Source organism: Sinocyclocheilus anshuiensis, unplaced genomic scaffold (genome assembly GCF_001515605.1).
Source record: "Sinocyclocheilus anshuiensis isolate Anshui unplaced genomic scaffold, SAMN03320099.WGS_v1.1 scaffold502, whole genome shotgun sequence".
NCBI lineage: Eukaryota > Metazoa > Chordata > Actinopteri > Cypriniformes > Cyprinidae > Sinocyclocheilus > Sinocyclocheilus anshuiensis.
In genome coordinates, this window is record NW_015544194.1 from 141,594 (window position 1) to 162,472 (window position 20,879).

At 36.2% G+C, this 20,879-nt stretch overlaps 2 protein-coding genes across 2 annotated transcripts; both read left to right on the forward strand.

Annotated features, from left to right (window-relative positions):
* Positions 1-1,606: 1,606 nt before the first annotated feature.
* Positions 1,607-5,186, forward strand: LOC107696631 (GTPase HRas). Its single transcript, XM_016497071.1, has 5 exons — positions 1,607-1,734; positions 2,030-2,208; positions 2,298-2,457; positions 2,913-3,037; positions 3,241-5,186. The coding sequence occupies exons 1-4, from the start codon at positions 1,624-1,626 to the stop codon at positions 3,030-3,032; spliced, it is 570 nt and encodes a 189-aa protein (XP_016352557.1). The 5' UTR covers positions 1,607-1,623; the 3' UTR covers positions 3,033-3,037; positions 3,241-5,186.
* A 162-nt stretch (positions 5,187-5,348) lies between these two features.
* LOC107696632 (tumor susceptibility gene 101 protein-like) lies at positions 5,349-12,762 on the forward strand. Its single transcript, XM_016497072.1, has 10 exons — positions 5,349-5,554; positions 5,639-5,726; positions 8,094-8,159; positions 8,296-8,459; positions 8,543-8,669; positions 8,799-8,859; positions 10,406-10,503; positions 11,548-11,750; positions 11,940-12,179; positions 12,290-12,762. Exons 1-10 carry the CDS (start codon positions 5,510-5,512, stop codon positions 12,377-12,379), a joined length of 1,182 nt encoding a protein of 393 aa, XP_016352558.1. The 5' UTR covers positions 5,349-5,509; the 3' UTR covers positions 12,380-12,762.
* The last annotated feature ends 8,117 nt before the right edge of the window (positions 12,763-20,879 follow it).

Genomic DNA, 20,879 nt, shown 5'->3' on the forward strand with positions numbered 1-20,879 from the left:
AAGAAAGAAAGAAAGAAAGAAAGACATAAGACAGCCCACCTGTAAGTAAGGCTGAGAGAGTGTGTGTGTATGGTGTTGTGTGTATAGCCTATTGAGACACCCAGGGTTTGGGCGTGTGCTGTGGCTCTAAGCGCCGTCAGGACATGAATCATTTCATCAGCATCTCGAAACTGGAGAACTACTCCTAGTGAACATGAAAAACGAAACAAATTCGTCAAATCAGTGAGCGCGTCTGAATTCCATTCATCTCTAGTTTGTTACATTGTAGCGAGCTGTGCAACTATCAAATACTCATATACATACAGCGCTGTTCTGCATGGAAATAATGGTCGATGCAGGAGGAGCGAGTTCATTTAAACCAACAGAGCCAGAGACGTTTGGCTAAGACTGGTTTTTGTACTCAGATGGGTTTTATTTAGGTACGTTATTGAAACTTATCACATAGATTGGTTGCCATTATATGTATTGTAAGGCTTGCAGAGATCAGCTCACCCAAATGACCACGTTGTTTACATTGCCCATCGTCTGAGAAATCAATAAAGGTGATGTCATTGTATTCTAGCAATAATGGCAAAAATAAATATATATTTTTTCTGTATATTACACACACACACACATACAGCCATACATATGTATATATCCGTATGTATGTATGTGTGTGTGTGTGTGTGTGTGTGTGTGTGTGTGTGTGTGTGTGTGTGAATGTATATATGTATGTATATATAAGTATGGGTGTGTGTGCATTGTTGTGTGTGTTGTGAAAGTCTTTAAAGGGTGACACCCCTGGTACAGTATGATCACTAATATCATGCGCAAAAAAAATGGAATTCAAAGTCTGACCAGATGCTTTACCATGATCCAGAACCTAAAAGTAATATAAAAGTTGTACAAACTTCCAGCAAGAAAAAAGAAAATGATTTTCACAGGTAAGGCTACATGACAGGTGGAAGAGCTAAAAATAGATTTTCAAATGGAATATTTGATGGAGTGTCCACTGAGCACAGCTGAACCAGCTTGACTGATTTTTAATAACACACAACGATTCAGATGACCCACAATTTATTTTGATCTTCTTAGCAAAAAACAGAGTTGTTTAATCATTAAAATGTATTTTTGTTAATTAAATAATATAGGTATGTTATTTGCTCCATATGCAAGGAGATATATAGCCTATGTATATAAAAAAAGAAAATAAATTCAAGCAGACAGAAAATGAAATCACACAGGTTGTGAGTAAAATTCTTCTGGCACTGCACTAAGCATTTTAACTAATAACAAATAGATCACTGTCAGGAAAAGTCCTGTAAAAGTTTCCCCTGGCAACCTAAAATAGCTTTTCTTTTTGTCTAGTGTTATGTCACACGACACAAGCGTAATATCATCTGTATTAGATACTGTCGGCAGGATGAGCGCCTCACTCCAGGAAACTGGTATACTTTATATAGATTTTGACTGGCTTCCCCCTTTTACCGTTTTCACTTTGAGTTTTATTTCCTCGTCAGCTCATAAACAGTAATGATTTCATTTCAAGTTATGATTCATCTAGAATTTCCCAAATTCTTTGTTTTCTCAAATTTCCTTGTTCCTTGTTTCCCCTCAGCTTCTGACACAGCAGCAGTGAGAATGACGGAATATAAGTTAGTGGTGGTTGGTGCAGGTGGCGTGGGCAAGAGCGCTCTGACCATCCAGCTCATTCAGAACCACTTTGTTGATGAATACGACCCAACCATTGAGGTAAAATCAAGCTGGTATTTTCAGTCATTTGCCTTTGTTTTTTATTTATTTATTTATATATCCTCAGTTCAGAATAATGTTACCTAATTTAAAATATAATATATATATGAAACATCAAAATGTCATCTGAGGGTAAAGCATTCGCGCCACTTTGGTCAAACAGGCCACAGTTTTCACTTTCTTTTCAGTAACAGAATATATTTCACTGTATATTTCGATATTAATTGAGCAGTAGGAGAATTTAGAAACATTGAACATCTTACATTGGATATTGATGCATTGCTCTTCCTCGCAGGACTCATATAGGAAACAGGTGGTGATTGATGGAGAGACGTGTCTGTTGGATATCCTGGATACTGCAGGTCAGGAAGAGTACAGTGCAATGAGAGACCAATACATGAGGACTGGAGAGGGTTTTCTCTGTGTCTTTGCCATCAACAATACTAAGTCTTTTGAGGACATTCATCAGTACAGGTTAAATGAAAGAAATGTATTGCTTATTTTAATTTTTTTTAATATATATTATTCTAAATGTGTATTTGTTTTCATTCCTTTTTTTAAAGGGAACAGATTAAGAGGGTTAAAGACTCAGATGATGTGCCCATGGTGCTTGTGGGTAATAAATGTGACTTACCAGCACGCACTGTGGACACAAGACAAGCCCAGGAACTCGCCCGCAGCTACGGTATTCCCTACATCGAAACCTCAGCCAAGACAAGACAGGTTAGAAACATTTTGACCAAACAAATTCTGTTGCATAACATTTTATTATAAAATTCTGTCAAGTGTCAAGCTGCTGTAATTTAAAAATAACGGTTCTTTATTGGCATCTGTGGTTCCGTGAAGAACATTTTTAACATCCATGAAACCTTTCCATTGCACAAAGGTTCTTCATAGTGGAAAAAGGTTATTTAGAGTATTAAAATGTTCTTCATGCTAAGACAAAATGGTTCTTTTAAGAACTGTTTGCTGAGAGGTTCTTTGGGAAACCCAGAAATGGTTCTTGTATTGCATCACTACAAAAAATATATATATTTTGGAGCTTTTATTTATAAGAGTGTGGCTGCATGGGTAGCTCAGGATAAACTATCACCATGTAAGAAGAAAAGCCCTAATTAGTGTGTGTGTGTGTGTGTGTGTGTGTGTGTGTGTGTGTGTGTGTGTGTGTGTCTTTTTAGGGAGTGGAAGATGCCTTTTACACTCTTGTTCGTGAAATCAGGCAGCATAAGCTGAGGAAACTTAACCCGCCAGATGACAATGGTCAAGGCTGTATGAACTGCCGCTGTGTGGTGTCATGATCCTGGTAAACATTTTTATTCTGTAAACTGCTAAACCATGAAACCTAGAATATATTCATATGATTCTCAATAAATTAAACATACAAGTATTCTAGTATATATTCATATGATTCTCAATAAATTAAACATACAAGTATTCCTGGATAATTAAGCCATTGTGTAAGCTACCGCTGCTCATGTGTACTCAGTTCTCCCCTTCTCTTTGCAGTGAATATGCATGACGTGGCTTTTAGAGTGGTGCAGCCTTCTAGACCACAAACACTGCAACACCTACACAGATGCTGGACGTTTAGAGCAGACTGAGTAAAAGGGAAATCTTTAATCTGGCAGCCCTGCAGTCTTCTTAGGGATATTCCCGTCTCGCTCCTTCACTGGAGATGAAATAAGTTGTACCTCATTTTAACGGTCTCAACACTGGAATTACTATGACTGGATGACGCTGTCACACTTAAATATATTTACATTAAACAAACTATCTACTCTTAACTGTAAGTAATAGCTCAGAAAATAACCTCTCATATTGCTTTGTCAGATGTGGATGTTAGAAAAACACTTTACGAGATGGAGAGGAGATGTACTATATCAGTTATATTAGCATATGTCTGGATGTGAGAAAGATTTGTATTGTCATTTGCTTAGAGTAAGTCTAACCTAATAAAATGTACATAATTCATGGCGTTCTCTTGCAAAGAGGACTTTTAGTCATATGCAGTGTGTTTATCACAGGTTATGGTGCAATAGATTGCGATTATTGGGTACACCTCCGATAAGTCTTTGATTTGCACAAGGTTTAGGACAAAATTTAGAAGTGGAGGACTTTATTCTTTGTTTGCTTCTGGTTTTGAATGGCCCTCAGGGTCTATGAATTGTGGCTTGATATTCAGATGTGATGCGTTTTATTTACGATATTAGACAAATGCATCGCAGATAATTGCATTGGCTAAAGACGACAGATTAATGAACATCTCTTCAAATAATAATCATAGTTGTTAGAAAATGAATACAAAGTTACTATAAACTTAAAAGCTTGGTCTGAAAAGCCTTGTTGATATTCTTGCCAAGCACTGTGCTGTATCCATGTTCAGGGCATAAGCTTGAAACTTTTACATGTATATCATATTGTCAACTGCATTTCCCCTTTATGCCATTCTGAAGTAAATTTTCCATGATTGTGTCATTAGGGAGTGAAGATTGATGTGGGTTTAAATGTGACAAATTTAAATGAAAAAGACAAATAAACCAGATTGTTTGTATACCCTTACTGTAAATTATCATAGGGAACCTTAATTTATGTGCACTATATTTATTCATAGGCAACATATGGCCTTGTAATTGCCGGGAAGAGCAACAGTCTGGACTTTCTCTTTCTTGATTGCTTAAACGTAGCTCATGTCTCTTCGCAAAGTACAGATTTTAAATCTCAACAAAGATCTTTATAGTTCATTATGTGAATCTGATGAACTCCTAGCAGTGAGTGTCTTCTCTTTCTGGTTGAAATCTGATGATTTTTCTCTAAAGGATTGCGCTGTATTTTATTCCCTGACAGTCTATTGATTGTTCTCAAGGACATAGATGGGTGGATATGATTCTCCCTTTAAATCACATCTCAGTAGCTATGGATATGACCTTCAAGGGTTTCTGTCAGAATGCTGTGGGCATCCAGATCTTTTTGATGGATTTACTGTCTGTGTTTATCGGGTGGCGTGATTGCTGCCACTCACTGAATATTATTTTACTTTAATAATGTTGTTAATGGCCATTTCCCGTAACACTCGAATTAACATTATGTAAAATAACCCACAAACACGTGACCTATCCTCTGTATTCTGTTTTGAACTTGTCGTACGCCAACTGCTGCTGCTAACGTTAAATAATTTTTGTTTTCTTTTGTATGGAAAAAAAAAAAAGGTAGAACACAGCGTTATGGTAGCGTTCCCATAAAAAGAAAATTCCAAAAGACTGTGTCGGTTCTGCTATTAAATATATTGGTTTTTGCAGCAATTAATAGGCTACTTAAAAATATGAGTATTTTTAATAACTTATTTTTATTTTGTGTCTATTGTGTGTGAAAACAGAATGAATTTCCTTTTAACAATGTGCTATTAAAGATTTGTGCCTACCGTTATTATTGTTTTAAGAAAGAATATTAAATAAAGAGGCTTTCCTGATTTCCTGAGCATCATTTTTACATTTGCATATTAAAAAGTCACATATTACGTAGTTACTATATCCTAAAGGTGAATTTATAAAGTTTACAAATATTATTTTAGCAGTACTGTAGTAAAGCACGTACACGTCAGTGTGCGTCATCAGTCATCTGATCGGAAGTGACAATGCCTTTCGGTCGTGATTTCCTTGTTATGGATGCGATGATTTGATCTTTAGTTTATGTCCATAACAACAACAACTACATAATTTAAATAATAAACGCTGTACAGTCGTTTTAAGTAGTACATTAGTTCATAGTCTTTTTAAGCATGACGGCAATTAACGAAAGTTCCCTACGGAAAACGCTGTCGAAGGTATGTAAAACACTTGCATACCAGAGAAGCTATTTACAAAGTGTATTTGTCGTAATATGGGTAATGTTTTTTCTTTGTACACAGATTTATAAATACAGGGATCTGACAGCACGCGACATAACAAGCGTGACGTCTCTCTATAAAGATCTTAAACCTGTGATGGACAACTACGGTAAGACTTTACTTAACTTTTACTGTGCCTCCAAACTTCAACCAACCACACTTACAAATGTTTGAATGTCATTCCGTTAGTTTTATTTTAAAGAAAGTGGCATTTATTTTCAATAAGGATAAAACAAATTAAGATAAATTCTGTTGTATATAAAATAATATACACTTTTGTTTACATTTGTAAATATAACTATATTGCTAAACATAAAAGCAAAAGTATTTGGACACTTTTTGGCTGTCAAAAGTTGGATTTTTTTGAAGATACCTCTTGGTTTGATGTTTTGTAGTTTTTTTGTGTAGCTTTGGTGCCACAGTGTAATTACATCGTTGAGCCATTCTGATGTTTGAATGTACAGTAGGGAAGAGAGATGTAATATGTTTATTTAGCATATTTTCATATAGCTTTATCTAGACCGTGCCCATCAAATATATGTCATGTGTTAGAGATGCACATAAGAAAAGATGAGCTTGTTTTAAATGCAAAAACAAACAAAAAAAAGAAACATGTTTAGTCAGTGTATTTTTTTGCATGCCACGTTCAAAATATTTTTATTTCAGTGCAAACTTCTATGAATTATTTGAGCTATTAGTCATGAATTATTAAATACAGCATATTTCCTAAAGTTGTAGCTGTAATGTGTCAGATGCTTTAGAAAGGAAATACTGTAAGTCTCATTGAACCTTGATGTTTAAAGAATCTGAAGAAGTACTGTCAAAGAGAACCCCACCTTTCAAAGCAAACGATCAATGATTTTTACCATAAAATTATGTATTAAAGACATTTATAAAACTTCAAAGAGGGAATAGTATTTAATATTTCCTTACAAAAATATATATAAATATACACTGTGTTCCAAATTATTATGCAAGTGACATATCAATAGGATTTCAGTACAATAAAAATTGTTTGTTTTGATTTACACATCATTTCAGGTAACTGGTATCAATCTCAGACAGGTTTGTTCAAAACCTCACAAAGAGAAACTTGCACAGTGGCTGTAGAAACATATGAAGACTTGTTTTTAAATAGTTTTATTCACTTACGAATGCTGCAGTACAATGGATGGTCCAGATAAATGGATTTCTGATAGTTGATGAATGGCCATCCTATTCCAAAGAGACTGCAACATCAGCAAGGAGGCGGTGGGTGATGATTTGGGTTGAAATATTGGGAAGTGAGATGTAAGGTCATTTTAGGGTGTCAAAATGACTTCTGCAAGATATGTGGAGTTCATAACTGACCATTTTCTGCTGTGGTATAAAATGAAGAATAGTGCTCTCGGAAATAAAAGGATTTTCATGCAGGACAACACACTATCCCATGCTTCATAAATACCATGGTGCTAAACAGTTTGAAAATGTGTTTCTACAGCCACTGTGCAGGTTTCTCTTTGTGAGGTTTGGTTAGCAGTGACTGAAACGCAGCTTTACACACAACTGCCAGTCTGCATGGAGAGGATCTTGAGACTCCAGTAGCTTCAAACACCTGTTTGCTGCTCAGCAGTGGCTTTTTTACTGCTGCCATTACAATACAGTTCATTTGTTTGACAGAAATTTTCCTTAATAAATCTTTATCTGACCAAGATCTTCTGTGCTCTAAGTCACTCACAGATCTTTTGACAGTTCAATAATCTCTATTTGCTTTTCGCAAAATATTATTTGTTTTGATGCCTTTTGCAAGACATTGCATTGTTTCATAATTTTCATCTTCAGAAAGATCTTTCTTCCTCACCATATTGCATGAGAACTGTGACTTGCTTAATAATGTGGAACAACCTTTTTAAGTAGGGTTTCCATTTACCTAAGAAGACCTGGCAAACTATTGAACAAACCTGTCTGAGATTGATACCAGTTATTTATTTATCTGACACTTTATTGTACCGAAATCCTATTGATATGTCACTTGCATAATAATTTGGAACACAGTCTATATTGCATTGCTTTGAAGTATTGTGACTATTACACCTTCTTATGGCTGGTTTATAGATATGCTGGAGAAACAGAAAATTGTGAAGCCAAGCAAGACTCTGGAATATCAAAAACTTGCTACCTGGCTGTGCTGCGTTAGACTAACTGAGATTTGTCACAGCACTTACATATTATTGCTGTTTTTATAGCTTCTATTTTCCTCATTTGTGAGTCGCTTTGGATAAAAGCGTCTGCTAAACGACTAAATGCTATTTTATTTTATTTATTTATTTTATTTTAAACATGCATGCTTCACTTAACGGCATAGTTCACCCAAAGATAAAAAATGACTTAAAATGTATTCACTCTCAGGCCATCCAAGATGTAGATGAGTAGGTTTGCATTACATCATTTGCTCAGCAGTGGTTGCCCTGCACTCATTTTGTTTTCTTTATTTCAGTGTTCAATGATGGCTCCACCAAAGAGCTGTTGAGTCTCGCAGGAACGGTGCCAGTAAACTACCGAGGTACAGAGAGCACTGCTTTCAAGAAGTGTTTGAGTTTCTCCACTCCTCAGACCTATTTAGCAATCCAGCTGTATCCAGATGAGTCATTTCTTTATGTTGGACCCTTTTCCCTATTTAATATATTCCTCTTCTATAGGAAATGTGTACAACATTCCCATCTGCCTGTGGCTTCTAGACACATATCCCTACAACCCTCCCATCTGTTTTGTCAAACCCACAAGTGCCATGATGATAAAAACAGGGAAACACGTTGATGCCAATGGAAAGATTTACCTCCCATACCTGCATGAATGGAAACCTGTGAGTGTCTTTTTTTCCTTTTTATCACAACTTTAATTTAGGAGGACATAAACCTACTTTTTGTTTGTTTTTGTCTATTTTAGCCCCAGTCTGAATTGTTAGGACTGATCCAGGTGATGATTGTAGTGTTTGGAGAAGAACCACCTGTTTTCTCACGGCCCACCACTCAGGCAACTTACCCAGCATTCCCAGCAGCAGGCCCACCTAACAGTGAGTGTAGACTTATGTTTGACTTATGTCTGATCTAAAAGAAAACATATTTTAAGATTTATGTAACATTTGTAAGAGCATTTTGACTTTGGGAATTAGCAGTAATCATATAATTTAATGTTTTTCCAGCTTCTTACATGCCAAGCACACCAGGGTTGCCTTATGGTCAGGGTCACTCTGCCAATCCAGGGTAAGTGCTTTCAGTGTGCCAATCAACCAATTCCTACATATGTACACTACCATATATCTCTAAAATAAATTAATACTTTTATTCAGCAAGGATACATTAAATTTATCAAAAGTGACAGCAAAGACATTTATAATGTTTTATTTATAGTGTTTTTGATGTTTCTAGTTCAAATTAATGCTGTTTTGGACTTTCTATTCATCAAAGAATTCTGAAAAAATGTATCACAGTTTCTAAAAAAAAAGATTAAGCAGCATAGCTGTTTTCAACATTGATAATATTAAGACATGTTTCTTGAGCAGCAAATCAGCATATTAGAATGTTTTCTGAAGCATCATGTGACACTAAGACTGAAGTAATGACTGCTGAAAATTCAGCTTTGCCAACATAATATAATGTAAAATATATACAACATATATATTAACATAAAATATATTCAAATATAAAAACATTTATTTTAAATTGTAATAATATCAAAAATGACTGTTTTACAGTATTCTTGTTAAATAAATGCAGCATTGGTGAGCTTAAGGCTTCACTTTTGAATGGCAGTGTATTTCTCAGACATCTGCCACACATCAGATCTTGTTACATGCATTTAGACAGCAAAAAACATAGGATTTTGCGTCCTTTCATATGTGGTTCTAAATCCAACACTTATCTGATATCTCATCTGACCTATGTCTAAACACTCGTATCCAATTCTCCTCTTATGGCACAATATCTCATCATTGTTGTTCTTTTATATCTGTGCATGTAATACTGTAGCTCTTAGATAACAAGCAGTTGAGAAATGTCAAGCATGCATTTTTCTGCAAAGGACATTTGTTTTTTATACCAAGCTGCATACTGTAAATCAAAATACACACAGGTAAAAGCACCATAAGTTACTGACAGACTCGTGAAAATTGCAATACACTCAAAGCAAAGTTTTGTGCACACATGAAACATTGTGAAGGAATTTATTATTAAGCTGAATAAGCAAACTCCTGCATAATACATGGTTTGAGTGAACATCTCCAGTACTTCCAGAAGAGAATAGCAGGAAAAGAACAAACGTGTCTTTCATTCACAATACATTTTCTAAATAGATGTGCACTGATGCATTCAGCCTTTTGTTTTGAATGAAGGCTTAACCAGAATATAATCAGGCTAGATCTAGTTTGAAATCGTCACTCGGAGGTGCTCATGCAAGGGTAAGGAATACATTAGAGTTCCTGTAATGAATCATGAATAGAATTGTATTTCCTTCTTTGAAAAAATAATTGCATTCTTATACTTTTTTGTAGATATTTCTAAGATATAGGACGTGTAAAATAATGTCATTTTTGGTGACGTTTAGCAACTTGTTTACTACTGATAAAAAGTTCTAACTACGCTAGATCACTAACAGGCTTGTGACACGTGATTAATGTAAACAGACTGCTGTGTCTAAAGTGCGTATAAAGAGATGGGACAAATTGTTGGGTATGTGTCATTGCATTAAACCTTGCTGTGTAAATGCCAATTAAATTTTTCTATATATATTTTCTTTCTTTCTGTCTGCCAGTGGATTTCAGGGCTACCCTTATCCTGCAGTAGGCCCTGGATACCCCACTACCTCAGGCTCCTCTCTCTACACCCCAGTGTCTTCTGTCACTACAGTGGGTGAGCAAGCATCTTACATGTTAAATTAGTAGTGAAATCAAGAATCCAGTAAGACACTAATAAATCATGCATTTCTAAACTTGCATCAGTCTCAAAATCAAGTACACTACTATTAAAAAAAATTGGGGTCATTAAGTTGATGCGTTTATTTAGCAAGGATGTATTAAGGATGGAATATGTTTAAGCAGGCTGCCACTTACAATAGCACCACAGACCTCCAGGAGTACTCGGAGACTGTCACTGCCTACATCACCAAGTGCATTGATGATGTAACAGTCACAAAGACCATCACTGTCCGGGCCAACCAGAAGCCGTGGCTAACAGGGGAGGTCTACGGACTCCTGAAGATGCGGAACGCTGCCTTCAGAGCTGGAGATGACTGTATATCTGTATTTATGTTCTACTGTTAGTGTTATCTGTATGCACCAAGGGTCTGAGAGTAACGCAATTTCAATTCTCTGTGTGTATGTGCTGTACATGTGGAAGAATTGACAATAAAGCAGACTTGACTTAAATTGATCAAAAGTAGCAGTAAAGGCATTTATAATGACACAAAAGATCAACATTTCAGATAAATGCTGTTATTTTGAACTTTCTATTCATCAATGAACCAGAAAAATATGTATCACAATTTCCAGATAAATATTAAGCTGCACAACTGATTTCAACTGTAAAATAACTATTTCTTTAGAAGCAAATCAGCATATTATAATTAGAATAATTCCTGAAGGATCATGTGACACTGAAGACTGGAGTAATGCTGAAAATTCACAATGGCTTTGCCATTAAAGGAATAATTACTTACGAATTTACATATAAATATTAAAAAAGAAAACTGTTATTTTAAATGGTAATAATATTCACAATATTACTGTTGTTTCTGTATTCTTGAACAAATAAATGCAGCCTTGGTGAGCATTAGAGACTTCTTTCAAAAACATTTAAGAAATTTTCCAGCTTTTGAATGGTAGTATGCATAAACCCATTCCAAAAAACTGTACTTTGATACACTTGCAAACATTTTAGTTTTTTGCTGTGTTTCAGGACCCACCCGTGACGGCACCATTGGTGAGGACACAATCCGTGCATCTTTGGTGTCTGCAGTCAGTGACAAGTTGCGCAGGCGGATGAAAGAAGAGATGGATCGAGCACAGGCAGAGCTGGATGCACTGAAAAGGACAGAGGAGGACCTAAAGAGAGGCCACCAGAAGCTGGAGGAGATGGTGACCAAACTAGACCTGGAGATGGTACAAGAGACGTTTTGTCAATTTTGATTTGTACCTTTTTACCTTATTGATACTTGAGCTAATAGTGACTTATGCTTTTACCTCTACTATATGTATACTTTCTAGTAAATCCTTCTTTTAACAAGGTATTGTATAAATTAAATATTTTATGAAATACAAAATAATAATGTGCTTTCCATTGAATTGCAGGCTGATGTGGACAAAAACGTTGATCTCCTTAAGCAGAAAGATGATGAGCTGACTGCTGCTCTGGGAAAAATGGAGAAGCAGTCTGAGAACAATGATATTGATGATGTGATTTTGCCCACCGCTCCTCTGTATAAGCAGATTCTGAACCTCTATGCTGAAGAAAATGCCATAGAAGACACAATCTTCTACTTGGGTGAAGCGTTGCGCAGAGATGTCATTGACTTGGATGTCTTTCTTAAGGTTAGTCTCAACTGTACCCTGTGCATTTTTTGTTACCGTGGTCTAAGCTGTAAAATGCAATATTTGAGTATATATTAACAGAGTATTCTGTTGTGTGTGTTTGTGTGCAGCATGTGCGCCTACTCTCCAGAAAACAGTTCCAACTGAGAGCCCTGATGCAGAAGGCCCGGAAAATAGCAGGCCTCAGTGACCTGTACTGACCTGCCCAAATAAATCATTCCCCCTCTCAGCTGTAACACATGCACTATATGGCAAGGATCCTACATTTTATCCAAGAACAGGAGGTTCGGGACCCTCCTTTTTATAAATCACAGTCTTTCTAAGTACGGAAAGATGTGAAAGGTAACTAATATACCCAGGACCAAAATATTAAAGTTTACATTCATATCGTCATTATTAAAAACAACAAGTGCTTTGAATATATCTTTATTATGTAAAAAATGAAGTGACCTTTGAGGTTCTTGCCTTCGCAGAGAGAAAAACAATGGAAGGAAATAAAACATTTGCAAGAGATATTTTTGCTCCGCTATGGAGTTTAGCATAGCCTTATAAAAAATGGAAAAAAAAAACAGCAACCGTTGCACTTTTTGTAACTTGTGCCTCATATTCTTCTAAAGTGTCTTTTCAGAAATAGGGTAAAGGGAAAGAAGTTTGAGAATTGCATTCAATATGCTCTACCTGAATGTCTTATTTTTATATCATTTAATCTCCTAATATGTACCTGTGAATAATTCTCTTCAAATCAGCGCTTTGTTTTATTTTTAGTAAAGCAATCTTCTTAACATCTCAGAATCTAATTATATCATTATGCTTTATCATTATCATTGTCCACTACCTAACACAACTTTGCAGTCCTGCTTGTGATTTATATGTTATATGTCAATCATAACATTCTTATTTACAGTTCTTATGCAGTCAGTTTACAAGAATGTGCTTGGTATTCTTGCAGATTTAATGACAAGAATATTATGCAGACATTTTGAGATTGAACTTGTATATCTATTTGAGATGTGATGCATAAGCCCACAAAGTATGAAGGGAACGTTTTCTTTGTAAAGATACTTGGGAATATTGTAGATTGCTGGTTTAATCAGGCATTAAGTGTTTTGCTTACAATCAAGGGAAACAAGGGAATAACAAAATGATTGTGCATCTCTTGGAGGTATAAGGGTATTTAAAAATGAAAATCTGAAATAAAAGCAAGATAAACTCTTAAATCTGGGTCTGCTTATATGAATGCCTTACGCTGCCACATTAGATGTTTAACCTTTGCTTTAGGATTTAAAAAATGTAAAATCTATAATTATTTAGTTTCATTTCATTTTTTCTTTCTACCATTTTTATTTATTTATTTTTTTTATTAGTATCACAATATCACAAACTGCATATAATACTTGATACTTGTCACTTGAAAGGAGAAAAGAAAAAATGATATTAATCAATGAGACAAATTAAGTTTTTCTATTTGGTGGTACATTGCAAAATATAATAAGAGCTGCTTTGAACACCTGACCAGGGTTGCCAAATTTGCTGTTTTTCTTATGAAAATGGGCTACTTTATTTATTTTATTCCCTCACAGGTTAAATGTCTAAATTATATTTGACAGAAATGCCTGTATTGAAATATTTTATTCGGTCCAATTTATATTCAACCAATGATAAAACTGTACTGGATGATGAGACAGTAACGAGATTTTTGTGAAGGAGGGGAACTGGTAGGGAGCCTGACTATTTTCATTTCCATGGTAACAGTTTGACTGGTCTCTACTGAATTGCTTCTAGCTATTAAAAAAGTATGACGTCATCTACAGACACTTCTATAAAAAACCTGTTAGGAATATCTTGACGTTTTAATTTTAGATCGTAATCTAATAGTTCATTTATAGTTCTAAAATAAAAGAATACCACTCCCACCAAAGGAATTTGTTCACCAGCTGTCAAGATATTATACATGAAAACAGACTGTATACAACTACACACAAGTTGAAATTGTGTGCAATGCATGCATAACAGTGACAAGAAAATATGCATTTTACGGAATATCATAGGTTAAGTTTTTGTATTTAGAATGGTATAATTGGTCGATTTTTATTTGAGGGACTGATTTTTCTGTCTTTTTCTGATTTTTGTTTTTTTTTTGTTCTAAATGTAAATCTACTTCTGTCTCCATTGCCTGATGCTCTAAACTCAGCAAACTGATGAATCTTCATATTTGTGTGATATTTTGTGAGACACGATTGATTCGAACCCATGTCTATCGCTACTAACGACTGGGCTTCATACCTTTCAATGAAGAGTGTGTCCTGTTACCACATGACTGATCAATGTTTATCATCCTCTTCACATGAACCTTTTAGCTGTGATGTGTGACCTTGCATATTGTGTCTTGTGCCCCTTTCTACCCTCGAACACGTGCATGCATACAGTCTGCACCCCAGACTGTCCCTGTTGGACCATCTGAAATTTCATTTCACAGATGATGGGCTCAGCCTCTAATCCAGCAGCTGTGTAGGAGCATAGGACCGGTCAACTGTTTCAACTCTAATCAGCTTTTATTGCACACGAGAGAAAGAAACCCTGTGCTTTTCGCGATTCTGGTTTGGGTTGAGGGGGACAGGAGATGTGTGACGGCTGGATGTGATGTTAAATCTAATTCGCTCATTGCTGCTAGGCAGTGATGTGTCAGCAGGTGGAGATGTTAGAGCTAATAGGCCTGTCATAGTTGCTAACCTCAATCACTAACCTTCATACCTGCCTGTGCGCCTTTTAACCCACCCTTCTCTGCTTTTTCACAATCTTGGTCGAAATTCTGATTTTTGCCATATTTCTTTTCCTCGAATGCTTGAGGTGGTACTGCACTGACTGATAACCTTCTCGTGTCCTTTTTGAACCGAACAGATTACAACCCTCTCAGTGTCTTTTATCTGAAAGGTGACGAAAGTCGCGTTTGATTTAGTGTACTATGTATTTGATGTAGTATCTCAGATGAGGCCGGTAAACACTCGACAAAATGCTCGTAAAAAATCACACAGAGCCTACAAATATTTTTATGGGGCTTAATGTGTCACCTTGGCATTGTCGATTTTTACTGGCCTCTGCGTGTGAGGCGGAGGAAACTAGCGAAAATGTTTATTGGCTGTCAGGTCATTGCCGTTGCTCTCAGCTGGAGTGGCGGTCGTAGCCTGCAGTGACAAGACAAAGCTGAGACATTGATGGTCTGTCCAGTGGAAGCCCCATTGTATGGGAATGTTATAGGTTTTGTTCTTTCTGACAGTCTGTTGACCTTAGTATAAGAAAGCTCTCTGGGCGAAACCCAGGGCACAAGTGTTTGACTGAACTGACCAATGTGGATCCCCAAAGGATCTGTATATCTGGGAACAGAGTGAAAATATCACAAAGTGAAAGCCTCAGGATTTGAAATCCACCCTCCAAATAATGAAAGACTGTTTGGATTGACAGAAAGCCAGTGAAATTTGCCCATACTAGCGGTTGAAGGTCATATTTGCTATTTTTGAATTTCAGAGTTTTTGAGTTTCTGTCTTATAAACGGTGTGTTATGATCTTAAATGAGATGTACTTCATTTATTGGAAATTTCATACAGAAATAATGGTGATAAGGTACACTTAAATCCAAAATATAGTGCAAATAAGTAAAAGATAATGTACAGTGTAGTAATTATTTTCTTAAAGTAAGTCTTGACCAGGTGATCAGAGCCATGAAGTGTAAATACCTGGACATAAAATGTTGATTTAAGTTTTAATTATTGTACAATCCATCCATTATTCTCCAAACTGCTTATCCTTTGTAGGATTGCAAGGATGCTGGATATTATCCCAGCGTCTTGGGCCGCAGACGAGGAATTATCCTGTGTGGATGGTCAGTTTGTCACATATTATTTTATACAAAATTCTGGCATGAAACTCTAGATGGCGCAGTCCTATAGGTCTAACTCAATCTGACACCGTGTCTACACTGGACACGAGCGGCGCGACAAAATACTATAGAACTCATTATAATCAGTGATGCTGTCTACACTAGATGCGGCACGACACCACACGACAAATCCCCGACAGTAAACTGCTGCCGCGTTCTATTTATGATGTATTGACACAAATTTTAAATGATTTTCAACGGTCGCTTTGTCGTGTCCAGTGTAGACAGACTTTAGCTGTTGCAGCACAGCACGGCGCGACACGACAACTGCCGCGTCTGGTGTAGACACGATGTGACATAATGACATAATGCTCAACATTCAAATATATGACTAGTGCTTGCTGTAGCAGTTACAGCGTGCTTCAGAAACCCTCCACCTTCCCCAGCTCCACCTGTATAGATCTGCTACGGGGTGATTCATGTATGTCATATGGGGGTTATTTCATGTATATGTGCAGCAGCAGTATTTCTTACATGCTCACAGCAGCATGTTGTGGATGTTTTGGCAGTAGCAAGTCTCAGTATTTGCTCTACCGCAGCAGTAGCAGCATAGTAGATCTATTCCGCCAAGACCAAACACATTAACGTTGTCATGTACATTACCATGCCAATCCCTCAGAGAATTGTCATGACAGAAATCATTTTACCATTACAACATATAAAACAATCGGCCTAGTATCAAGAAAGACGCTGCAACAATACTCATTTTCACAACAACTGATATGATGGCAGTTACATTTGTTTGAAATATGAGCGAATGAGTCCATGGTGTGATAAGAGAGACATGAAAGTAGCACCGGATTTGTGCCAAATTCTTGAGGGTGCTACGTGATTGGTCTGTATCTCTAAAGCTCACACCTAACCCTAAACCTAAGCTGTGCCTGAAATCACCCATTATACCCTTATATAATATTGCACTATTTAAAGGGACAGCCATTTGTAATGGTGCCATAGTGGATGTATTCAATCCCATAATGCATATGTGTTCACCTGATATACACTAAAAGGCTGGAGAAGACCCATAATGCTCTGTGAGGATTACAGCGAACAGTGGCATCCACAGTACAGGTGTAAAGTGTGAGACAATCGCGAAATTTCACAGGCATATTGTCAATAGTGTAGTGATGTATGAAGTTCACACAGAAGTTCGTCACAGTTGATCGTTGTGGCGAATTCGGGTGAACTACTGCGAAATCTGCATGGAGAAATCTTTTACCCTCATGTAAAAATCCTGATCATATGGATTATTATTAACTCTCCAAACATAGGAAAGTGTGACCGTACCTTAAGTACCTTTTTAATTGATTGGGAGGGGTTTAATTAAGGTTTTTACAAGCTAGTTAAATTTTAAGATTAGAAGTTGCTAGTTAGCTAAGTGTCAAAAACGGCAGCCATTTTATGGTGCATTCAGTATCTGAATTTGTCGCTTGTTTTTAGTCGCTCCTTAAAGTGGTGTATACGTATATTTGTAGACTAACATAGGGAGTAGTGAATGAGGGTATAGAGAACGATTTCGGACACAGCCCTAAACATACTGCACTGAATGGTCAGGAATAAGGTATATCACCTGTTTCACGTACCCAGAAAGCAGTGCCAGAGTCGTAATAACGAATGGTATAAACAATAAGCATAAAATCAAGGCCCACGCTTTAGGAACAGGCAGATAATAAAGGGTAGAGGAGTTGTGTTCTACATTAAGTTAGGGGTTAACTATGTAGCTTGGGTTAATGTAATTGCATTGATTTGAATGGACTACAATTGCAACGCAGCATTCTCTGTTAGCCACTGTGCAATTATTTAAGCAGTGCAGACTTAATTATCTCTGCTTGCACCAGAGTCTCCTCCTAATTACTAACAATTTGTGCCTTATGTAGTAATTATTTACCCCAGAAACATCTCTCTCTAATTATAATTAAGGATGAGCAGTATATATTTATTCTCTCCTAAGCCTACTTTATGTAGTGGTATATTAATGAGCTGTTGAAAAGGCTCTCTCTCTTGCTCTTTATTTTTGAATTGGAGCGATGTACCTTATGATAGATTCACATACTGCTGCTTGGCAACCATCTGATTTCAGAAAGTAGGATTGTGTGACAACTTCTAATGAAAGTTTACCGCATTTCCTCCCACAAAGTGAAGCAGTCTAGAGTGCAAATAGAAAAGGCGAGCAGGTCGAATGCAAGTTCGTGAATATTTAAATGGTGTGTTTCTAGTGTATGAGCAAGATCTCATGTGCTATTTTTAATGGAGAAATCTGTTTGCATGTCGTTGTAGGAAATACTCCATGACACTGACTAGAACAAGAAGAAGAAGAAGAAAATGAATTTTAGGACTGTCAAAGTTAAAGGATTAGTTCACCCAAAACTGTTAATTTGTTGAAAATGTACTCGCCCTCAGGCCATCTTAGATGAATATAGAGACAATATAAAGAAAAAAAATCATCAAGATGTTTTTAACTTCAAAATGTTGCTTCAGGCTAAAATATGAGTTCTCTATCCAAAATATTGCTTTCTTCAGTGAACTTGTCCAAAACAGGAGAGAAATATACACAGACCAAGCAATGTTTATAGGTAAAAACAGTGTAAAACAGTTCTAAACAGTTCTATGTTGGTGGATTTTGATGTGACAGGACAACAGGCGATATACTTTTTTACTGGTGTAAGAGGTATTATGGATTATGGACTCATATTTTGGCCAGAAGTGATGGTTTAAAGTTAAAAGGCATTTTATGATGGATTTGTTTCTTACAAACATGCTTTTTCATTATTATTATTATTTTTTTTACTTCAAAAGACTTTAATTGATGGACTGGAGTCATGCTTATAACTTCATTTCCAGCGATACCGTTGACTTGATTGCAAAGATACTATTTAAACTGAGCTGGATGTTGACATCACTGAATTCACTTCAAAAGACTTTAATTGATGGACTGGAGTCATGTGGATTACCTGTGGATTGTTGTGATGTTTTTATCAGCTGTTTTGAACTCTCATTCTGACGGCACCCATTCACTGCAGAGGAACCATTGATGATCAAGTGATGTAATGCTAAATTTCTCCAAAATATTTTTCGATATAGAAACAAACTCATCTACATCTTGGATGGCCTGAGGTTGAGTACATTTTTAGCAAATTATTTTTTTTGGTGAACTATTGCTTTAACATTCTATCTTAAGAGACTGACTGAAATGACAACTTTTAAAACATTAAATGAATTTGATATTTATTTAACGCTGGAAACATACGCATCTTTATATATATAGAAACAAACTCATCTACATCTTGGATGGCCTGAGGTTGAATACATTTTTAGCAAATTATTTTTTTTGGTGAACTATTCCTTTAACATTCTATCTTAAGAGACTGACTGAAATGACAACTTTTAAAACATTAAATGAATTTGATATTTATTTAACGCTGGAAACATACGCATCTTTATATTATAGCGCCTTAAATTATTCTCAATAAATGGGTCTTTTTTTATACATGGAAAGTATAGGTGCCTTAATATTGTAGTTTTGTTAAGCTTTCTCAAACTAAATAACTGAATTCCACATATCTTCCAGTATCTTAAAATACTGCACATCTAACTTTATGTTTTACTTTACTTTGTTTACTTTTGATCAGTATTGGCAACACTGGTGAGCTGAATATTCTGTGGGAAATATAAACAACAAGGCACATAATATTTCAAAATGCCATGTTTTTCCACAACATGAGATTTCTTTATTATTGTGTGGCTAAATGCAACAAAAATCTAATAACAATATCTTGGCTAGTATTGCTTCTGTCCTCTAATGCTCAGCATATCAGATAAAAAAGCATTTTAATAAGTGCAGATTGCAGTTGTGAGTGCCCTGTTTCTGAGGTGTCCTGAAGAGGGCATTGCAGCAGTGTCATAAACTCAGCAGCACAGCTTGACTTGGTCCTGCATGAGGAGTTATCAAACCCAGCTGCAGCTGCTGCGGTCCAGAAACGCAGGACGTACAAATCCACTTCAGTTACTCGATCGGTCTGATTTTCTCTCATAAGAGAAGTTTTGTATGCCTTTATTATATTTCCCTATAGACTTTCTCTGATTCGGGTCTCGTATATTGCAAAAACGACACAACTTCTAGTGAAAGTCACCTTAGCTGAGCTAAAGGTTAATCATCAAAATGGAAGGTGAATGAAACCAAAGAAACAGAGCGGAACAGTGAAAGAGAGAAAGAATAGCTTTGCGCTCTCTGTAATAGTTTCCTATTCATGCTGAAATTCATCTTTAATATAATCACGCTATATGAATTCCAAAATATGCATAGTACAGAACATGAAGAAATGCAAAATGTCTTGCGTTCGCAGAGGCAGAGCTAATTTATCATTAATGGCCCTTGCTTGGTAGTATAAATCTGCTTCCATGGGAATATATTTAGCAAATATAAATTCATAGAATAACATCAACCTAATATCCTTCCTATCAACCCTGTCAGTTGGATGAGTGAGTGAGTGAATATGAAATGCAGAGGTCAGTAATTCCAGGCAAATATGACAAGAAGGGAAACATTCACAAACCACTAAATGGCCTTTTATTTACATGAATGAACCCGATGGTGGCAATTTCTACAAACAAATTATGTTGAAGGACAGCCATCTGTTTATTGAGAGGCACATTCTAAGGCTATTACAATGCAGCACTTGTATTAACGTAAAGCTATATTTTGGGACTCTCACGACTGTTTACAGCATAGGATGTTACTTTAATCACATAATATTTCATAATTCAAAACA